This window comes from Puma concolor, chromosome B3, assembly GCF_028749965.1.
Source record: "Puma concolor isolate L17-30 chromosome B3, mPumCon1.1.hap2, whole genome shotgun sequence".
NCBI lineage: Eukaryota > Metazoa > Chordata > Mammalia > Carnivora > Felidae > Puma > Puma concolor.
In genome coordinates, this window is record NC_141672.1 from 86515390 (window position 1) to 86538186 (window position 22797).

At 43.5% G+C, this 22797-nt stretch overlaps 1 protein-coding gene and 1 long non-coding RNA gene across 5 annotated transcripts; one reads left to right on the top strand and one right to left on the bottom strand.

The window, feature by feature from the left end:
• The first annotated feature begins 561 nt into the window (after window positions 1-561).
• LOC147580179 (uncharacterized) lies at window positions 562-11625 on the top strand. The gene is made up of 3 exons (XR_015252588.1): window positions 562-648; window positions 9603-9690; window positions 11515-11625. It is a non-coding gene; the product is annotated as an uncharacterized LOC147580179 (long non-coding RNA).
• CCDC32 (coiled-coil domain containing 32) lies at window positions 5649-20250 on the bottom strand. Of its 4 annotated transcripts, XM_086710381.1 has the most exons (5): window positions 20158-20211; window positions 19613-19757; window positions 18067-18322; window positions 13805-13961; window positions 9846-10798 (listed from the first exon to the last, which is right to left on the bottom strand). In XM_086710381.1, the coding sequence occupies exons 3-5, from the start codon at window positions 18308-18310 to the stop codon at window positions 10660-10662; spliced, it is 540 nt and encodes a 179-aa protein (XP_086566507.1). In that variant the 5' UTR covers window positions 18311-18322; window positions 19613-19757; window positions 20158-20211; the 3' UTR covers window positions 9846-10659. The 4 variants fall into 4 exon arrangements, with proteins under 4 accessions (XP_025774549.1, XP_086566507.1, XP_025774547.2 ...); XM_025918764.2 differs by lacking the exons at window positions 9846-10798; window positions 19613-19757 and adding an exon at window positions 5649-5904 and having other exon boundaries at window positions 20158-20237; XM_025918762.2 differs by lacking the exon at window positions 19613-19757 and having other exon boundaries at window positions 18067-18317; window positions 20158-20250.
• Between the last annotated feature and the right edge of the window lie 2547 nt (window positions 20251-22797).

Consider the following 22797-nt stretch of genomic DNA (forward strand, 5'->3'; position numbering starts at 1 on the left):
TGTCTGATAGTATGTGTTCAGAAGACATAAAATAGCACAAGGGCTGTCTTTCTGTGATCTTCCCTGCCAAAACGTCTGTCCCACATGGCTGGGCTAAGATAAGAATTGTTGGAGAGCTCTGCCTCTGACTGATTGTTGGTAAGTGATCAGAAGTTTGTTGGAAGAGGTCATTATCATCTAAGGAGGTCATTATCATCTAAAGAGCTCAACATCTCCTCCTCCAAGATTTTGCGGAGTCCAGGGCTGACTTATTAGCAGCAAGCACCTGTAGATCTCTGATGGACAACCATAGACTTTCATAACTGGAAAGGACCTTAGGGGTCACCTGATCCAACTTTCTATGAAATAAAGGAATCCCTTTACAATATCTCTGATGCCTGATTGAACATATATTATTGGACAGCTATTAGAAAGTTTACCTTACACTGAATTGTGATTGCTCTCCCTGAAACTTACCCCCAGTGGTCCTAGTTTGTCCTTTGTGTGTCAGTGTTTCATTTTTCTGCTGAAGACTCCTCCAAATATTTTAAGGCCAACCATGTTTATCATATCTTTTCTTTCCAGGCCAAATTTTATTGCCTTGACCTTTCTTCAAATGAGATGATCTTCTGGGCCTCCTTACTCTGGACCCCTACTCCAGGCAGCACTGTGAGTTTGTCAGTGTTCCTCTTTCATAGTGCCCAAATGATACTTCAGAGTCGTATGGCCGGTGCAGAATTTATTTTTATACTATTATAGCCCTAAGTACATTTCCACTATTGATTCCTAGAATTATAAACTTTGGCAGGTACACAACACTACTGACTCAACTGAACTGTAAAGACATTGAACATCTGTTGTTTTGGTTTCTCAGCATCCCTTTTGCTTTTCTTCAGGTAACAGCAACTCTCTCTCTCGCTTCCCATTTTCAAATGGTTCTGGTGGGATTGCCAACCACGGTACCCTGTGCCTCTATCCATAGGTTTTGGCCCATGACCTAGGCTCAGCCAATGAAAGCCAGTCCTTTCCCTGGTCACAGCAATTGGTTTGATGATTAGCATGTGACTCAGGCCAGGCCAATCAGAATCCTTCCCTGGGATTTATTATATGGAGTTGGAAGGGCTGGATTTGCTAAGCTGGGATGATGTAAAGAACTCCCAGGTCTATATCTGCTATACCTACAAACAAAGAAATAGAGAAGTTAAGAGTGAAAGAAAGAAGAGATTGAAGATATTACTTGAGTATTTGGATCCAGATGACCTTGAGGCCAGCTCTACTTCTGTCCTTATCAATCAATGTCCCTTTATAGTTTAATCTAGATTGAGTCTGTCTTCTGTTACTAGAACAAACTAATACACAGTTCTTTTTGTGTCCTCTAATTGTGTACTTACTTTTTAAATCCTAAACGAAGGGCTTCATATTTATCCTTATTAGATTTCATACTTTGTCCCATCATTTCAGTCTACAAAAATTTAGAGTCTGATTCTGTTGGTCAGTCAATTACCTATCCTCTCACTTTTGGTAAGGGTGTCTTCTATGCACTTATCCAAATCATTAATAAAAATGTTCAGCTCAGCAGAGTGAGGAGGAAGAAGAAGGAGGAGGAGGAGGAGGGGAGGAGGGGGAGGAGGGATAAGGGAGAAGGGGGAGAAGAAGAAGAAAAGGAAACAAACAAGATATGAGCATCGTGTCAGTTTATTAGTCAATGAGTACAATTTTTAGATGGTTTTTCAAACAACTAACAATTTACACTACTGTACTCTAATCCAACCTACACCTTCCATCCTGTCTCCCAGATCTCATGATTTAGTTGACCAGATGCTCTGCTGAAGGCTATGCTGCACCTTGGCATTCTGCTGAGATACCAGGGGCACCTGGGTAGCTCAGTCGGTTAAGTGGCCGACTTTGGCTCAGGTTGTGATCTCGCGGTTCATGAGTTCAAGCCCCACATCCAGCTCTGTGCTGACAGCTCAGAGCCTGGAGCCTGCTTCGGATTCTGTGTCTCCCTCTCTCTCTTCCCCTCTCCCACTCATTCTCTCTCTCTCTCTCTCAAAATAATAGATAATCTCATCCAAAAAGGACATAAGATAAAAAACCAAAAGTGGTCTTTATTTATTTATTTATTTATTTATTTTAGAGAGAGAAAGGGCATGTGAGAGGGGGAGAGAGAGAGGAAGAGAATCGCAAGCAGGCTCTACGCTCAGTGTGGAGCCCAATGTGGGGCTTGATCCCACAACCCTGGGATCACAACCTGAGCCAAAATCAAGAGTCAGATGCTCAACTGATGGAGCCACCCAGGCTCCCTGGTTCTATTCTTTAAAATGCTCAAAACTCAGGGTGCCTGTCTGGCTCAGTAGATAGAGCCTGCAACTCTTGATCTCAGGGTCATGAGTTCAAGCCTCATGTTGGGCATGGAGCCTATTTAAAAAATAATACTAATAAATACAATACAATAAAGGAAAAAATAAAATGATGATACACTCTCAGTAACCCATCTCCTTACCTGTGTACACATGCATGCCCACATAGGTACCATCCCTCTTACCTATCTCTGCCTCCTCCCTCCCTGCTTATCTGCAAAATAACTGATTTTTTTAAGTGGATCAGGTCAGCATGAAGGGAGCAAAGAGTCTGTCTGTTTGGGAAGAGAAAATCTTTACTTCCGAACAATCTGTGACCCGTAGCACTTGGGAAAAGGAGGTGGGGAGAATGCCAGGAGATGAGTATATCTCAGCCACACATTGATTCACGGTGGGAAGTACCACCGCTTAAGATGGCCTCCAGCTGGAGGGTGGGGCCTCAAGGAGCAGAGACCCACCCACCTGTCGCTCCAGTGGAGCCTATAGGAGGCAGTGTGGTGCATCCAAAGAGCACAGGCTTCGGAGAGCTAAGCCAGGCTAGAAATTCCAAACCCAGCAACACCACTTGCTAGCCACCCCACACTCCCTCGTGCCAAACCCAGGTGTCAGGCTCCACTCCTACTCTCTCACACTTCATTCCACTAGGATACTGAGTTCCAGTGGTTCTTCCCCTCCAAATGCTTCCTTTATCCACTTCTCTCTAGGCTCAGAGCCACATCCTCGTTTGCGTTACTATCATCTCGTCAAATATTTCTTCTGCACCATTTGCTCTTTCTGGGACTCAAATTACACGTATATCAGACTGATTGATATTTTCCCACAGATCTTAGAAGCTTGGTTTTCTTTTTTTACTCCCACTCCTTTTTGCCCCTCTTTGTGTTTCAGCTTGGATGGTTTCTACTGACCTCTCTCAAGTTCATTGGTTTGTTTGTTTGTTTGTTTGTTTGTTTTTCCTCAGCTGTACCTACTATGGAAAAACTTGTTGAAGGAATTCATCTCTGGTATCATGTTTTTTATTTCTAGCATTTTTTTTAAGTAGGCTCCGTGCCCAACACGGAACTTGAACTCACGACCCTAGGATCAAGAGTAGGATGCTATACTGACTGAGCCATCCAGGAGTGCCTATTTCTAGCATTTTCATTGGACTTTCTCATAGTTTCTGTGTCTCTGCCAAGACTCCCTAAAATGTTCATGCAAGTTGTCCACCCTTTCCCACTAGACCTTTTCACATATTAGTTATTATTATTTTAAAGTCCCTATCTGGTAACTCCAAAATCTGTGTCATCTGTGAATCTGGTTCTGTTGATTTCTGTAACTTTTTTTTTTTTTTGAGAGAGAGAAAGAGAAAGAGCAAGCAGGGGAGGGGCAGAGACAGAGGGAGAGAGAGAGAATCCCAAGCAGGGAGGCTCTGCACAGCCAGCGCAGAGCCCCATGTGGGGCTCAAATTCATGAACCACGAGATCATGGCCTGAGCCAAAATCAAGAGTCGGGCGCTTAACAGACTGAGCCACCCAGGTGCCCTGATTTCTGTAACTTTTGACGATGGATTTTTATTTTTCTTCTTTTTCATATGCGTCATAAATTTTTATTGAATGCCCGTCGCATGTAAACAGTAGAGACTGAGGTAAATGGTATTTATGTCTGGAAGTGGCCATGCCTCTTCTGTTGGTCTGAGGGTTGAGTCTGTTTAGTTCGGGGTCAGGCAGGGTTTGGGCTATGTTGTTCCCACCATTACCTTAGTGCATCACAGGCTTTGAATCCCTCTAGTAGTGGGCTGCTTAGAGTGTGGACTGGTGTGTCAGAGGATTTTTCTGGGTTCCTGCTCCACGGACCTCAACCATCCCTGCATGCCTGCCCTACACCAGCAGTGGAGTGCTCTTGCTTGTCGTGTGGAGCCAGGCTCCTGGAGGGGTAAGACACGCAGTGGGGGTGGGTTGAGGGGGTGCGTCTCTGTTATCCTGGTTCAGCTTTAGTCTCAGGCACATCCCAAGGTCAGGAGTGAGGCTTTCTCATTATTTCTGCCCCTGTTCCCTCAGAAAGCCAAATTCTGCCTTACTATCTGCAGTTGGTTTTTGTGGCCAGTTTCTTGCCCGCTCCCCCAACAGAGCAGACCCTTGCTTGAATCCTCAGCCCCATAGTTGCCCGCTTCTCCCTTTGGGATAGAGGGATTTTGCTTCCATTCTTCCTCACCAGAGCAGTGGATTTTTTGCCTGTGGCAAAGAAGGACAGAAATGTTTTTACTCCTCACCCCAAAGCAGGTGAGTTTTGCTTTCATTACTCCCCCTAAAGCAAGAATCTGTTGCCCCTTCCTTAGCAGCTTAAGGCTTTTGCTTAAGAGAGGGATTCTGGAAGCAGCTGAGGCTTTTTGCCTTTGCCAAGCAGCTGCCTTAATCAACTTCTGCATGCTTGCACCACCAGGGAGGAAAGCCCTCTCCCATTTCCTGCCCAGCTCCCAGTTTTTCTCTGAACCTCCGGGGAGGCCTCTGGAAAAACACTGTGAGTACAAACTCTCCTGTGTCTGGAATAGTCTCCAGCTATTCTAAACTGACACACTAGCCCATGTGTAGCCTTTTAGCTTTTGTTAAAGTTTTTGTTGATTTCTTCTTACCCACTTGTATGATGGCCACCTCTTTCTTCCGTGCTCTGCTAAAGTTGAGACTGTTCACGTGTGTCTCTCTCTCCTTGAAGAGGCTTTATTTCATTGTCTTGTGACCTCAGCTTCCTGCAGACTCAAGAAAAGCTATGGTTTTGTAGATAATTCGGCTATTTCTCATCCCCGGGCAGGGGAGTGGCATTTTCTTGCAGGATTCTCTACCCTAAGTGGAGATGAAAGTCCTCAGGTCAGTCATCTCTTTCTTTTTTTTTTTTTTTTCAACATTTATTTATTTTTTGGGACAGAGAGAGACAGAGCATGAACAGGGGAGGGGCAGAGAGAGAGGGAGACACAGAATCGGAAACAGGCTCCAGGCTCCGAGCCATCAGCCCAGAGCCCGACGCGGGGCTCGAACTCACGGACCACGAGATCGTGACCTGGCTGAAGTCAGAGGCTTAACCGACTGCGCCACCCAGGCGCCCCGAGTCATCTCTTTCTTAGACAACCGCAGTCACCTCACAGCTGGCCCCTGCATCCAATTTTGCTCCTCTCCATACTGCATCCAGAATTAAGTATTAAAATTCTGTAACCATTAGAAACTAAAAGGGACTGAAAAATAAAATACCTGAAATTAGCTACATAAAATCCGAAACGTAGGTCATGGTGTGCCAGTTACCTATTGTCGTGTAACAAACCAGCTCCAAACCCAATGGCTTAAACCACGGCATTTATTTTGTTCATAAGTCTGCAGGGCTTCTCAGGGACAGCTTGTCTCTGTTCCACCTGGTGTCAACTGGGGTAGCTTGAAGGCTGGGGTCTGAAATCATCTTAATCTCTCACATGTCTGATGCCTGGGTGGGAAGATTCATGCTGGGGGCTAAACTGCTGAGAGCCAGCCCCTCTGTCTCTCCATGGCGTTTCTATAGTATGGTGTCCTCAAGGTTGCCAGACATCTTCTTTGTTGGCTCAGAACTACCAAGGAACATGTTGAGAGAGAGAGAGGAGTGCTTTCATGACCTAGCCTCAGAAGTCACATTATTTGTGCTGTACTCGATTAGCAAGGCACTTACATAGTCATACCCAGGTTCAAGGGGAGGGAGTGCTGACCCAACATCCCAAGAGAGCCATGTCCCCATCATACTTTAAGATGAAAGGGTGGGACGTGCTATGTTGATATGGCCACCTCTGAGGTCTGCCAACCATGATTCTATTTGTTCTGTAATCGTGAAACAATAGCTTCAAAGAAATCAAGCTAGAAAATAAAAATAAGACCACAAGCCATCAATTGCATTATTTCATATAGACATATCATTGCCAAGTGTGAATCTGTGCTCCCCTAATCAGTATAATCATGTCATACCCATGGCAACCATAGCTTGCATCTTTCTAGATGCAAATCTGATCCTGTCACTACCCCTCTTAAAATGACCCATTATCTCCTTGTCCCCACAATAAAACCCAAGCTCCTTAACATGGCTTAGGAAGCCCTTCATACCTGGCCTTGTTTATTAATTTCCCAACCTCACCTTTGGATGTTTCTTCCTTTGTCCTTCATGCTCCAGCTACACTGAACTACTTTCTGGTCTCCAAACTTTCTTTTGCCTTTAGGCCAATGTACATGCTGTTTTCCTCTTCTGGGACTTTTCTCTGTCCCCATGTTCTTCTCCCTCTATTTTCATGGTCTGACTGCTACTCATTTTTCTGGACTCGGCTTCCCTAACACAGCCTCTCTCCTACTTCCCACCCTGACCGGCCTAGGGTTCTCCTATCTTCTTCCCCATGCTCTAAAGCTCCCTGTGCTTACGTCTTGACTCCGCAGCACCAGTGATGACAGCACTAATTAGCTAGGCCATCTCTCTCCTTCCATCATTGTGTGGGAAGATGTGGTTTCGCTTTATTCACCACCATGCACAGTGCAGGGTCTCAACAAATATTGGCTAGGTGAATGAATCCGTGCCTGAAATAACCCACTTCTGGGTTCAAGTAAACAACTCTCCCACAGACCTAAGATTGCTATGGCAGTGTCCTGTCTTGAATCTTATAACTCAAGTAGGGACAAAGCTGGCTGGGATGGTTTAGAATTTTCAGGAAAATATTGCCTGTTTCATGTGGCTGGAGCTTTTCTTAATCTCGGGGAACCACTCCAAGGCAGGGCCAGGGAGTGGCCCCAGGGCGTTTTCCCTTTTCCAGCAACAGTCCTGGTGGGCAGGCCTGCCTGGGAGAGGCACACCTCAGCAACAGCTGGCGGGATGTTTGTTTACTTGCTGTCCCTACATCCAGAGCCTATTTCTGGAACAGGTACTGGATGCAAGCCTGTGCCATTCCAGCCCTGATCCTACCAAAGCCCTGGGTGATGAGCGTGCCATGTGGCAGGAGAGAACAGTGTGGCAGTCACTTACCTTTCCTCCCTGGCTGTAACCCAACCTTCTTTGGGTATGCCACATCATTTCTGCTTTGCCCTATTGGCAAAAGTTGTCCTCCCTTGGCTCTGTGGTTTAGCATTAAATATTGCTCCATTTGCTCTGTTTCACTTAGGGAGCCCTCTCAACTCAAATCTGATTTGAGGAAGTGCTAACTGGAGTTCCTTGGAAATTTCCAGGGTCAAAGAAAAAAGATCAGCGTTTCTGGCCAGTAGAATTTTTCCTACACTTAGTCCAATTTCTGAAAGAGAATTGGAATATAAAGAGATCATTTGACTTGTGATCACACAGTAAGCCACAAGGCAGATAAAGATAGCACCCGAGACTCTTAGATTCAAATTTAGTACCATTTTAATAGTCTAAGTTAAGTCTATATTAAAAAACTAGCTTCGGAAGCTAGTATCAAATTTGGTTTCGCTATGGGGTGCCTGGCTGGCTCAGTTGGAGGAGCGTCCTCAGTTGGAGGATGAACTTGGGTTCGTGGGTTTGAGCCCCACATAGGGTGTAGAGATTACAAATAAATAAAAACTTAAATTTTTTGGTAAATTGTGCTTCACTTGTTTTAAGAGCCATCACTCAAGTTGTCACCTCTAAACCATAGTTGTGGGGCACCTGGGTGGCTCAGCTGGTTGAAAGCCCAACTTTGGCTCAGGTTGTAATCTCATGGCCCCTGAGTTTAAGCCCTGCATTGGGCTCACTGCTGTCAGCGAGGAGCCCACCTTGGATCCTTGGCCCCTCCCCCGCTTGTGCTTTCATTCTTTCAAAAATAAAATTAAAAAAAAAAAAAAAGAAGAAAAGAAACCATAGTTGCAACTCGCTGAACTCCCTTCTGTGGAAATCTGCCTCTATTAAAGAGTTAAGTGAGGGGCGCCTGGGTGGCTCAGCTGGTTAAGTGACTGACTTCAGCTCAGGTCATGATCTCATGGTTCGTGGGTTTGAGCCCCTTGTCGGGCTCTGTGCTAAATGCTTGCTCGGAGCCTGGAGCCTGCTTCAGATTCTGTGTCTCCTTCTCTCTCTGCCCCTTCCCCGCTTGTGCTCTGTCTCTCAAAAATAAATAAATGTAAAAAAAATTTTTAAAGAGTAAAGTGAGCAGGTAGCTGAAGATCTAGGACTTTCATCCCATACCTCACCCAGATTTTCACGTGAGGCTAAAAGCCTTCCAGTCCTGCAGTTCCTCTAACTCCACTTCAGTTCCTCTAACTCAATTTCCCACCTTCTCATACTAAAATTTCTGTTTCTTAGGAAACGGGAGGTAGGGAAAAGGCAAAGCTAGAATCTTCACTGAACTATAAAAACACTATTTTCTGGTGCAGATACATTCTCTGTCTGATGATTGACTGCTCTTTAGGAGGGTGTTTTGGGACCTTATTGCTTTTTTCTTAAATTGTTGTTACTTGAGAAAGAGTCATTTTTGTTTATCATGAAGGGAAAAGAAAACTCAGTCTTTAAAAAAAAAAAAAAAATCTATCCAATGAGAGCCATCAGATGGCCCCGTAGGAAGTGTGGTCCAGCACCTGAACCCCAGGCAGAGACAGAAACTTGCAAGCTCAGTCCAGGGCCAGATGACTGTTAAGTGTCTGCCTTCCCCAAAGTGTTTGGGGACCACAGACAGTCGCTCTCTATGTCAAAGGTATCCTATTAAAAAGCAGTAGAGGAAAAAATACAAAAAATTAAAAAAAAATAAAAGTAAAAAGCAGTAGAGGGCACCTGGGTGGCTCAGTCGGTTAAGCGTCCAACTTTGGCTCAGGTCATGAGCTCAGAGTTCTTGAGTTCTAGCCCCACGTCGGGCTCTGCGCTGACAGCTCTGAGCCTGCTTCAGATTCTCTGTCTCCCTCTCTCTCTCTGCCCCTCCCCTGCTCACGCTCTCTCTCTCTCAAAAATAAGTAAACATTTTTTAAAAAGCAGTAGGAATAAAGCTAATACCATTAATCAAATTTTTCTTTTTATTTTTAGGGGGCGGGGAGCGGGGCAGAGAGAGACCTAGGGCTTGATCCCACCACCCTGGGATCACAGCCTGAGCCCAAATTAAGAGACAGACACTCAACCAACTGGGCCACCCAGGTGCCCCCATTATCAATTTTAAAGAAGGAAAATATATCTGGAAATTGCCACCTCCCCCTAAATTCATATAATTCAGCAAATACATGGAATTATCTGGTTGATTCCCATCCTTTGACAGTGCAAATACTTGATTTAGATATGACCACATGTTCTCTGAAGATTTTTATGGTCACTCTGTTCCATCATTAGGGATTTGAAACCTGTTACCCGGGAAGAAGCTCCATGGAGTCAGAGCTGCAGAAATCTGGCCACAGAATCCTACCCTAAGAGCACCGAGGTGAGGTTTGGCTTGTCAGAGGGCTCATGTCAAAAATAGAAGGCTGCAAAGTTTCTCAGGTCTCCTGCATTGTCAAATACTTGTCTTTACCTCCCCACTAACTGGGAGCATCTCTCTGGGGCAGAAGTAGTTCAAGAGCACCACACACACAGCTATTCTCATCAGAAAAGCTTTATGTAGACAACACGGACTGAACATGAACACTATAAACAGGGAAGCACAGGCTCAGCCAGGAAAGCTGCCGCAAGAAGCTTGGAACTATTCAGAAGGGGTGTCAAATACCAACACCAAATTTACAAGTCTAATTTGAAGCTTGGCCCTTTTTAAGTGCAAGAGGAAGTTAGGGGAGAAACCATGCATGAAATAAAAAAATATACATATACACACAAACACTCAAGTTGTCACACTGTTGTCCCTTTTCTCCACAAGGAACAAATCAGACAAAGGAAAAGTGCGGCCTCTTTTCCTAAAGTCTCTGTATTTATTACAAACTTAGAGGAGCCCCACATGGGGTGTGGATCCAAGGAGGCAGATTTGATTCTCCTTGGCCTCACTTACCACTGACAATTAACCAAAGAAATACTTGGGATACAGGCAGGAACATCCAGAAGAGGCAAGCAAAAATATGGCTCACTGAGCTTATATATTCTACACAAGTATATCATTTTCTCCAAATACTTTCATACTTGCTCCTTCACTAGATTCTTAGCAGACTTCTCACCTGTAGCAACAGGGCTCAGGCAAGGTGTGAGACACAGAGGAAAGCGGTATTTTGATCTAGCATGTGCTGGGTCAGTCACTTTATCCAGGACAGTCACACATGCCAGCCCCAAGCCAGTCCTCAGGGGCCCACAGCTGTTTGCTTTGTTGAGTGGGAGCGTGGGCTACCCTCCCTCCTTAGATTTCTCCTTGCTGCTCCGCTGTTCCCTCTGGACCCAAGATAGCTGCTTGGGCGTGCTTGTGTGCAATTTACTGTTCCGCGGCTGCTGGCTGGTCCCCAGCCACTGGCTTCTCAACCTGGGACTCTGGAGGAATCAGATACTGGACCTCCTCTGTACTGATGGCTACTTTATCTGGCTGGAGCCACCTCTTGAAATGTTCCAAGGTGCTAGGAGAAAGCAGGAGAAAAGGGTGGCCGCATCAGACCTGGCTGATTAATCACTTAATGATTATCTCAGTTACTCAAATGCTGCCTTCCCGCCCACCACCAATTTCTTCCTACAATTGTTTTTCACTGCTAACGGGGAGAACGCCCGATCTTCCTCTGACAGCTGTGCATCCTGGCAGCTCGGCGGCATAATTTACCCCCTAGTGGGCACTTTGGCTATAAGCAGCACCAGGCCCCTTCAAATGCAGAGCCTCAGAAGGCTTGACGAGAATAGCTGAAGAGCTTATGTCTCAGTCCTGTCTTTTCTTCCTCAAAACTGGAGTGGAGAGAAACTGTCAGAGGGAGGAAATGTTCAAATAAATACCAAACTATTAGTGGAGCATCTTGAAATCTCCTATACCTGAGGCAGTCTGAGACTCGATTATACTTACAGCACTTAGTTGCACTAAGCACCATTTTTGTGGGTTTTTTGTTTGTTTATTTCATCCTATAGCAAGTCCTCAAGATGGAAACATCTGCACAGCAATTTCTCCCACAAAGAAATAGCCACTATGCCAGAGGGCTCTTTTTTCCTTTGCATCTGTGCAGAGAGGGGAAGTGCCCCCTCCCACCTTCCTTAATTACCCAAGATCCTCCACTCTAAAGCTTATTAGATACTCATGGTAAACTACAAATGACCACAAATAATATAAACCTTATTCTATGCTCTTAAATAGCCCAAAGTCTCGAGCCCAGAAGTAAAGCCATCACCAGCAGATTTGAAACACCTAAAATGGGGGAATCCTGGTGTAGACAATAGGATTTCTCAGCCCATTACTCCTGCGCCAAAAGCATGCCATGATGAGGGTCACCTACCTGGCCTTCACGTACATGAAGAACCACAAAATTCCACTACAAAATGGCCTCTGTTTAAATCATAAATGTTGAAGTCTGCAAATAAATGCAAATCTATTTCTGGTGTGCTTGTTCTAACACTGATAGAAAGACGTGTTCCCACAGATGGAGCTTGGGAACAAGTGCCCACAGCTCAGGGGACTAAGGTACTCCAGGGGCCTTTAATCTTCATCTACAACACTTTTCATAGAATTGTTTCAACTGCTTCTATAGAAAAGGGAACATCATATCATTTTAGGTATTGATAAACACACAGAAACATGACCTTGAGCCTTGGTGCTGATCTGATTTCAGAGAAAAAGAATTCCTACTTGAGAATCACATAGAAAATTTTGTCTTTTCTTCTCAGAATTGGAGAGGAGGCAAACATTCAAGGGGAGCAAGAATCAAATACCAAGTTATTAGTGTGTTGGGAATGTGTACATCTTCAAGTCTTTTGTGTTTGGGGCAGTTGAAGGCTCAACGGGATTGAGTCTTTAGAGACAGAAAAATGCAACATGTGTTTTATTTTCTGAACCCTCAGAGGGTAGGTAGTTGGCCTGACTTTAGATGCCACATGATTTCTGAACAATCTAAGGGCACGCTAATGCAATATTTAAGATAATGTAAGTAAAAGCACTTTGCAAATTAAAAAGCAAAATGTAGGGGCGCCTGGGTGGCTCAGCTGGTTAAGCATCTGATTTCAGATCAAGTCATGATCTTACAGCTCATGAGTTCATCGGGCTACTCGTTAACAGTGAGGAGCCTGCTTGGGATTCTCTCTCTCTCTCTGTCTCTGTCACTCTGTCTCTCTGCCCTTTCCATGCTCTCCCTCTCTCTCTCTCTCTCTCTCTCTCAAAAATAAATAAACAAACTTAGAAAAAAAAGTAAAATGTAACTATAAAGTTTTATTTCCCTACTGTCCATGATTTCAGCAGCCATAGCTTCATCTGACATCATGGGGCTTTTTAAAATCAATGTTAATGGTATGTTGCAAACTTAGGTCATGTTTCCCTAAGACCTTTTGTTTCAAATTTGGGTTTTTACTTCCCTCACCAATTTTTTTGAATAATTTCTTACTGAACTTTAAAATTCCATCAAGACCAATGATAATAGCTAACACTTATATAGTACTTACCAGGGGCCAGATGTGTTCTAAGCACTTTATACACAGTAACTCATTTAACCCTCATAACAACCCAAGAGGTAAGAGTTACTATTCCTGGAAAGCATATTACTATTACATATTCCTATTACTATTCCTGCTCTGTAAAGCAGGAAACTGAGGCACACACAGGTTACTTCCTTAAGGACACAGAGCCAGTAAGTGGCAGAGTGACTCTCCCGGGTGTTGGGCACCATGCAGCTCTTTGTGGCAGGATGCCGTCTCCTCCTCTCTGCATCCGCCACCCCCTGAAGATACTGTTCAAGTCCTGCCTTCTTCTCTGGCACAAACACCAGAGCCCACAGGGAGCTCAGTGGTCTCTCAACTCCCAAAGCATGCTCTGTCACTTCCACTCACCCGGCTCTTTTCTTATGCTGCCTTATTTTGTTAGGTTCATCTTTATATGTATTTGTCATCTCTCTCCAAATAGTTGTGGGGACCAAAGGAAAAAAAAGGGATCTCTAAAATTTCTTTACATCTCCCCTCTGCCCCAGCACCCCCAGCCCCATAGCATCAAGCACAGTGCCTTCACACAGTAGATGCTTAGAAAATTCATGCTATACAAATTCAGTCTATACAAATTTGAATGCCTACAAGGTGATAGAAACTCTGTAAGGCAATAGGGAGTTACAGGTAAGATACTGTTCCAGTTGATAATTGGTTACTACTTTCTCAAGTACATTGTATACTTGGAAAAGAAGACAATGCTTTATCCTCAATTCTGTCCAATCTGTGATCAAGATGTAGGTGGGGTATTTGCTTTTTTGCAAAAATACTATCAAAAATCTGCTACTGGACCAAGAGCAAAGAGAGCGACCTTAAAAAAGGATGAGTTTTGAGCTCAGAAAAGCTGATGTTGATATTAACCAATATCTCGACTCAAATGTCACTCTCCCTGAATTCTTTAGAGAAAGAGAAATGCCCTCAGTGAAATACTGTCACCTGGAACTGGACTGAGAACCAATTACCTCTCATCAGAATCAAATCCATCCACAAAGAACTCTGATGCTAGCTTCTCCTGGAGGAATCGATCCCAGCATTCCTTCTTGGCTTGGGCCAAGGTTCGAAGCATGTCCTTAGAAGTTACTTCCTGATTTAAACCTTTGATTCTTCTCAGTTTCTTCTCTAAAAACAGATGGGGAGAAGTTAACAAGGAAAGTGAGTATAAAATGAAACTAAATCTAAAATGCAACATGACAACTTAAAAATCCTCTCACTGATGAGTATATTCACACTCCCTGCAAAAGAGCTCATTTTTTCTGAGGACATGTACAGGGAAATGTACATTTTTCTTTTTCCTTCACAATGTCTTAACTCTGGATTGTATCAAAGAAACATTTAACCCCAGAAAGGGAAAAAGCCATAGGCTCTCATAAATAAATCAGTGGCATGTCTTCTTTGAAATCACAGAAGCCAGCAGGTATCTCTCTAAGGAATTACTTGTTTTCCCTGGCTTGACATGTGTCAACTCCTTGAATATAGTCTCTCTGAGGAGTAAGTGGTTTTTCTTTTTGTTACAATGACATGAAGTAGTTTCCAAACCTCAGGAGAAAGAATTAGAGAAAATAATGAAAGATCCAATGGTTCATTAGACACTAAAATTGGCTTGATGGGAACTCAATAATCAGAGACCTTGAAGATCTCTATGTGTGATTAAATTCTTCATAAAAGAAAATCTCCCAACGTTTTTTACAGTTACTCAACTTGTGGCCTGGATGTTGGGACCTTATAAAAACAAACATCTTCTAATTCCAATGAATGGTCTACATGGCTTCCTGATGATAGATGTTTACTTATTCTTCTGTGCATTTTAAGTGTAATTGTTGAACAACTGAAGAACAGAAGGAACAGTATCACCATTTGCCTTCTGCCTTAATTCAGTCTTGCCTTCAACTATAATAAATGTGTCAATGATGGCCTTTTGGAGGGGGGAGTGGGGAATAATATCAAGCCCAGACCCAAACAGAAACTTTATGATTTGCAATCCTGTTTTCATTTCTTCTTTTTAAAATTTTATTTATTTATTTTAAATAATCTCTACACCCAATGTGGGGCTTGAAATTATAACCCCGAGATCAAGAGTTACATATTCCTCCGACTAAGCTAGTCTGGAGCCCCCTGTTTTCACTTTTTTTTTTTTTTAATGTTTACTTATTTATTTTGAAAGAGAGAGAGAGAGAGAGAGAGAGAGAGAGAGAGCAGGGCAGGGGCAGGGAGAGAGAGGGAGACAGAATCCCAGGCAGGCTCAGCTCAGAGCCTGATGCAGGGCTCTATCTCACAAACTGTGAGATCGTGACCTGAGCTGAAATCAAGAGTTGGTCACTTAACCAACTGAACCACCCAGGCACCTCTGTTTTCATTTCTAAACAGGCCACATCATCTGCCATCCACAGATCAAAGCAATAACCACCTCTTGTTGCTGAAAGTTACCACCAAGAGCTCGCCCATGTAAAAAACGTGCAATTGATAAAAGTTAAATATTTGAGGAGTTTTTGCCTCCTTGAGGATGTGAAAAGAATTATGTAGATCTCACACTGAGCTGGCTAAGTTTTTTTTTTTAATACTTTTAAAAAAAATATTTATTTTTGAGAGAGAGAGAGAGACAGACAGACAGACAGGGTGTGAGTGGGGGAGGGGCAGAGAGAGAGGGAGACACAGATTCCGAAGCAGGCTCCAGGTTCTGAGCTGTCTGTACAGAGCCCGACGTGGGGCTCAAAGTCACAAACCATGAGATCATGAACTGAGCTGTAGTCAGTCGCTTAACTGACTGAGCCACCCAGGCGCCCCATGAGCTGGCTAAGGTTTTATAATTGGTGCTCTTAGTGGATTCTTTTTGATATAGGTTTATTTGGCAATAAAAACAATGTATTATCTGGCCTTGGTTCTCAAGGTGGAAGGTACTCTTTTGGGCTGGCAAAGTCTTCCCCTCTCTGAGTGTGCTGAGTCCCTAATCGGTTGTGATCTAAGTTGGGCAGGTAGAAATAGATACCACTGCATACTCCAAGTCTGCCTGCCAATGTCTCCCAGACTGTGCCATAGGCACAGAAATGGCTCCTGTCTTCCTCAGAGAATGAAATTTTAATCATCTTTTTTTTTTTTCAAGATTTTATTTTTAAGTATTCTCTACACTCAACATGGGGCCCAAACTTACAATCCCCCAGATCAAAAGTCCTATGCTCTACCGACTGAGCCAGCCGGGAACCCTTTAATCATCTTCTTAACTGATTTTAGAAAAGATCAGTGGAGTTTTAACTTCCAAAACCAGTCTTGACCAATCAAATCATCACCAAATCCATTAAAGTTTCTTACATCTCCTGGGCACAGAGTACCAACAAGCTGCAGGATGTGGTTCTCCAGCTTTCTCAGATGATTGCTTCTTCTCCTTATCATCGTTCTGACTACCACTGAACAGAATTGTGTGGGACACCTAGGTGGCTCAGTTAAGCATCTGACTCTTGATTTCAGCTCAGGCCACGATAGTTCGTGAGTTTGAGTCCAACCTCAGGTGAGCTCGAGTCTGGCTTTGGGTAAAACATGAGCCCGGGTGAGCCCCTTTCTCTCTCCCTCTCTCTTTGCCCCTGATAGGATTCTCCCTCTCCTTCTCTCTCTCTGCCCTCACTCACTTGTGCCCTCTATCTCAAAAAAAAAAAAAAAAAAAAAAGAACACAATTGTCAACAACGTTGGCCAGGGCTGCAGGCTGCAAGCATTACTATCCTAACGTTGGTGGCTTCCCGATAAATTTCACATTACACCCTTATATTTCTCATTATCCATCATTCCTCTTGTGTTTCTCTCATATCTTTTTCTTACAGATCCTGTAAACTCTATTCTGACTCTTCTTTCTGTCCTTCCTCAAAAGCTTCTTCCTGAATTGCCTTTCCTTTCTTAAATAATTATTCCTAGGTTTGGTTTTGTGACACAAAGATGAATCTCATGGGTGTTTAATAATAAAAGGATACCACAATTCTAAAGCAGTCACTGCCCTAGACTGATATTTTTCTTTCCCCTTGCATGGGACAATCTGAATCTCTTTCCTATATTTGGAATCTCTCTAAATATTAATACTTAAGGCCACAGGACACAAGATGTATTCAGGAAATATTTTCAAAATTAAACAACTAACAAGAGGTAGACTGAATTTTATGTCAACATGGTCCCATTCCAACAATCAACCTATTTAATACAACAGTTTTTTAGTACAACAATTTTTCAATATAATAGTTTCATCAGAAATCCAAATGCAGCTCTGGGGCCATGCCCTTTTCTTTCAGGATGACATAATGTTTGACACTTTTGAGTTATCTGAATATATGGGCCACCAATAGTAGGCAAGAGGATTGTACAGAATGGCAAGAAATGAAGCAGAATTCAGATGATACAGTCAGAGGCAGGAGGTAACAAAGACAGTTTTAAGGGATACAAGGAAAAGGGTGCTCCTTCCCAACAACCAACCTGAAACCCCCTAGGATTATATCTGACAAATACATGTGGTGAGGACTAAAAATAATACTAATTAAGGGGGCAACTGGGTGACAACACGGAGCCTGCTTGGGATTCTCTCTCTCCTCTTTCTCTGTCCCTCCTCCTACTCACACTGTCTCTCTCTCTGAAAAATAAATAAACATTAAAAAATTATGATAATGGGCACCTGGGTGGGTCAGTTGGTTAAGCGACTTCGGCTCAGGTCACGATCTCACGGTTTGTGAGTTTGAGTTCCAGATAGGGCTGTGTGCTGATGGCTCAGAGCCTGGAGCTTGCTTCAGATTCTCTCTCTCTCTCTCTCTCTGCCCCTCCCCTACTCACACTCTGTGTCTCTCTCTCTCTCAAAAGTAAACATAAAAATAAATAAAAATAAATAAAATAATAATACAAAATGATAATAGTAATAATTAAGATTAGAAACCAGGTTTGAGGGGCGCCTGGGTGGCTCACTCAGTTAAAACATCTGACTTCGGTTCATGTCAGGATCTCACAGTCTGTGAGTTCGAGCCCGAGCCCCATGTCGGGATCTGTGCTGACAGCCCAGAGTCAGGAGTCTGGTTCAGATTCTGTGTCTCCCTCTCTCTCTCTGCCCCTCCCCCGCTCTCGCTCTGTCTCCCTCTCTTTCTCAAAAATAAATACGCATTAAAAAAATACATGTTAAAAAAACAGGTTTGATGTAACTTTAACATGCTTCCTTAAAACCACCAGCTTATGATTAAAAACATAAAAGAAAGTAATTTAACTCACCTAGAGATGCTAAATACACTTCTGAATCCTGCAAGGGAGCCCAAGGCTTTGTAGCTGGCTGATCAGCAAAATCTGGGGCCTCCCTCTGGCCTGTGCCTGCAGGGTAAGAATCCATAAAGGAGTCTGAAAAGGCATTGTTGGCACCATCTTCTTGATCAGGATTTGGCAGACAGGAACAGATTTCAGCCCAAAGATCAGGGCCAGATTTTGTAGCTGTAGACTCAACGCTCTCAAACATTTTCATTTGGAATCTGAGCTGGAAAAACAGAACTGTAAGGACTGGCTCTAAGGATACAGCATAAGTATGCAGTACTGAGATATTTGTTTACCTACTGAAGGAAGGTAATAGGCTTTTAAGAAGTTTCTCTAAACTTAAAATGTCTTTTATTAAATTCCTATGTTATAGATATAAAGATGACAAAAGGGCAATTGGGTTCCTCTTCTGGCTCGGCATTCCAGTTGTTTTCATAATAAAGTTTGTTTTTAAAAATGAAATTTCTCAAGCCAGACACAAAAGGACAAATATCAAATGATTCCACTTGTAAGAAGTACCTAGTGCAGTCAAATCCATAGAGACAGAAAATAGAATGGTGGTGGCCAGGGGGTTGGGGGAGGGGGAAATGGGAGTTACGTTTAATGGGTACAGAATTTCAGTGGGAAGTTCTAGAGACGGATAATCATGATGGTTGCACACCCACGTGAGTGCCACTGAATTGTACATCTAAAAATGGTTAAAATGAGGGGCGCCTGGGTGGCTCAGTCAGTGGAGTGTCTGGCTCTTCGTTTCGGCTCAAATCCCTGATCCCAGAGTCATGGGATCAAGCCCCCCATTGGGCTCAGAGCTGACAGCACAAAGCCTGCTTGGAATTCTCTCTCCCTCTGCCCCTCTCCCCCACTCACACTCTCTAAAAATAAAAATTTACAAATTTTAGGGGCACTGGGTGGCTCACTCAGTTAAGTGTCCAACTCTTGATTTCAGCTCAGGTCACCGTCTCACAGTCGTGGGATTGAGCCCCAAGTCAGGCTCCACTCTGAGCATGGAGACTATTTGGTCTCTCTCCCTCCTCCCCTCTCACTCTCCCTCTCCCTAAATAAGTAAACAAATAATTTTTTTTTAAATAATTTTTTTAAACAGTTAAAATGGGCCCTTTTACATTATGTGTGTTTTAACACACACATACGCACACACGCAAAGAAATGTCTAGGACATTTCCAGTGGAGACAAATATTCTGCACTTTGCTCCAAAGATCTCCAAACTGCAACCACTCTGTCCTCAGCCAATTAAATTCTGTTTTCAATAGGACATGAACCAAAGGCCTTGCACAGTTCCATAGACATGAGGATAATAAAAATGCTGTTTGGAAAATACTGTCAGAGAGTAATGTCATATGCAAAGCCCCATGTGCTCATCACATGTAGAAGCTGGACTATATACCTTATTTTATAAGTTCTTATTTTAATAGTCAGAAACACTGGAAGAGGCATTTCCATCACTTCACAGATGAAGAAACTGAGGATCAGAAGGATAACAAAAGTCTAGGGTACCTTACTGACATCTATGGTGATTCCTTGATTGGAAACCACACCTCTGCCGCTCCAAAATCCATGTTCTTACCCAATACCTCGCTGCTGGGGCTTTCATAACTATCTAGTCTTACAGCCTGGGCTGACACCCTCCTTCAGGAAGGACCTTTGAGATTAGGAAGGTTGCCTGGGGTAAGGTCTGAATAATTCCAGGATAGAGCCCAGCCAGCGCAAGGGCCCAGAAGTAAAAGGGGCAGAAATGTCACAGAGGCTCTGGATCAATTGATGCCGGGGTCCCAGTGAACCTCCACTCCCATCCCGAAGTCGCTTGAACCCACCCAAACCAAAACTTTGCTCGCACCGGAGCCCCAGTCCTCCCCCCTTCTCTCTAGGAAGTCCAGAACAGAGCCGGCAATGCCAGTGTCCAGACCCGGGCCTCCGTCACTCTGACCTCAAGAACTGGCTGGGCAATACGAGTCAGGCCCCGAAGCTCCTCTGTGGTATCCCGGGATAGGACCCGGACCGAGGATCTAAAACTGTAGGTACCCCTGCCCCTCTTCACCTACCGCAACCGCCTGCCCAGCAGCCCACAAACGCTCGGCTCAGTTCCGTCGCTGAAGGCTGTGAAGAAATGGGGGGGGTGGAGTCTCCGAGTGATGGATCCCGGGAGTCCTCCAACCACCGCCCAAACTGACGATGTTCTGTGCGTCGATTGGTTGAGGGGAGCTCGGCTAAGTGAGGAAGTGAGGGGCCGAGTGAGAGAAAGAGGTAGGCGGGACTTGTTGCCGGGATATAGGGCAGTCACTTGGCCTGGGCTCCAACTTGCCTGGGGCAGGTAGATTCCACGCGCATCTGAGCATTCCTGGCGCGCGGACAGCGCCTTCCGCCATCACCTTCTCGGATAGGGGAAGCCCAGTTGCCGAGGCCTTTTGAGTTTTCTTGGTTCCCTGAGGAAATTCACCTCCTCAGCAATTCTCTGGGTTGGTGTTTTGTCTGTGAAAATTTCAGCCCTTTGCTACCCAAATTAGAGTACTTCAGCAGCTCAGATGGGAATGGAGGCGACTACTTTTCTTATTCTCACAGGAGACCCAGGCCCTATTAGCCAAGTTATGAAGCTTTTTCTTTTTTTTTTCTTTAAAAAAATTTTTTTAACGTTTTATTTATTTTTTTTCACATTTTAACTTTATTTTTTATGTTTTAAAATCTACATCCAAATTAGTATATAGTGAAGCACTGATTTCAGTAGATTCCTTAATGCCTCTTCCCCATTTAGCCCATCCCCCCTCCCACAAACCCTCCAGCAACCCTCAGTTTGTTCTCCATATTTATGAGTCTCTTTTGTTTTGTCCCCCTCCCTGTTTTTATATTATTTTTGTTTCTCTTCCCTTATGTTCATCTGTTTTGTCTCTTAAAGCCCTCATATGAATGAAGTCATATGATTTTTGTCTTTCTCTGACTAATTTCACTTAGCATAGTACCCTCCAGTTCCATCCACGTAGTTGCAAATGGCAAGATTTCATTCTTTTTGATTGCTGAGTAATACTCCATTGTATATATATACCACATCTGCTTTATCCATTCATCCATCAATGGACATTTGGGCTCTTTCCATACTTTGGCTATTGTTGATAGTACTGCTATAAACATGGGGGTGCATGTGTCCCTTCGAGACAGCACACCTGTATCCCGTGGATAAATGCCTAGTAGTGCCATTGCTGGGTGATAGGGTAGTTCTATTTTTAGTTTTTTGAGGAACCTCCATACTGTTTTCCAGAGTAGCTGCACCAGCTTGCATTCCCACCAACAACGCAAAAGAGGTCCTCTTTCTCCACATCCTCGCCAACATCTGTTGTTGCCTGAGTTCTTAATGTTAGCCATTCTGATAGGTGTAAGGTGGTATCTTATTGTGGTTTTGATTTGTATTTCCCTGATGATGAGTGATGTTGAGCATTTTTTCATGTGTCGTTTGGCCATCTGGATGTCTTCTTTGGAGAAGTGTCTATTCATGTCTTTTGCCCATTTCTTCACTGGATTGTTTTTCAGGTGTTGAGTTTGATAAGTTCTTTGTAGATTTTGGATACTAACCCTTTATCTGATATGTCATTTGCAAATATCTTCTCCCATTCTGTCGGTTGCCTTTTAGTCTTGCTGATTGTTTCCTTTGCTGTGCAGAAGCTTTTTATTTTGATGAGGTCCCAGTAGTTCATTTTTGCTTTTGTTTCCCTTGCCTCCAGAGACGTGTTGAGTAAGAAATTGCTGCGGGCAAGATCAAAGAGATTTTTGCCTGCTTTCTCCTAGAGGATTTTGACGGCTTCCTGTCTTACATTGAGGTCTTTCATCCACTTTGAGTTTATTTTTGTGTATGGTGTAAGAAAGTGGCCCAGGTTCATTTATCTGCATGTCACTGTCCAGTTTTCCCAGCAGCACTTGTTGAAGAGACTGTCTTTGTTCCGTTGGATATTCTTTCCTGCTTTGTCAAAGATTAGTTGCCCATACATTTGTGGGTCCATTTCTGGGTTCTCTATTCTATTCCCTTGATCTGAGTGTCTGTTCTTCTGCCAGTACTATACTGTCTTGATGATTACAGCTTTGTAGTATAGCTTGAAGTCTGGGATTGTGATGCCTCCTGCTTGGGTTTTCTTTTTCAAGATTGCTTTGGCTATTCGGGGTCTTTTCTGGTTCCATACAAATTTTAGGATTATTTGTTCTAGCTCTGTGAAGAATGCTGGTGTTACTTTGATAGGGATCGCATTGAATATGTAGATTGCTTTGGGTAGTATCGACATTTTAACAATATTTGTTCTTCCTATCCAGGAGCATGGAATCTTTTACCATTTCTTTGTGTCTTCTTCAATTTCTTTCATCAGCTTTCTATAGTTTTCAGTGTATAGATTTTTCACCTCTTTGGTTAGATTTATTCCTAGGTATTTTATGGTTTTTGGTGCAACTGTAAATGGGATCGATTCCTTGATTTCTCTTTCTGTCACTTCATTGTTGGTGTATAGGAATGCAACCGATTTCTGTGCATTGATTTTATATCTTGAAACTTTGCTGAATTCATGAATCAGTTCTAGCAGTTTTTTGGTGGAATCTTTTGGGTTTTCCATATAGAGTATCATGTCATCTGCAAAGAGTGAAAGTTTGACCTCCTCCTGGCCGATTTGAATGCCTTTTATTTCTTTGTGTTATCTGATTGCAGAGGCTAA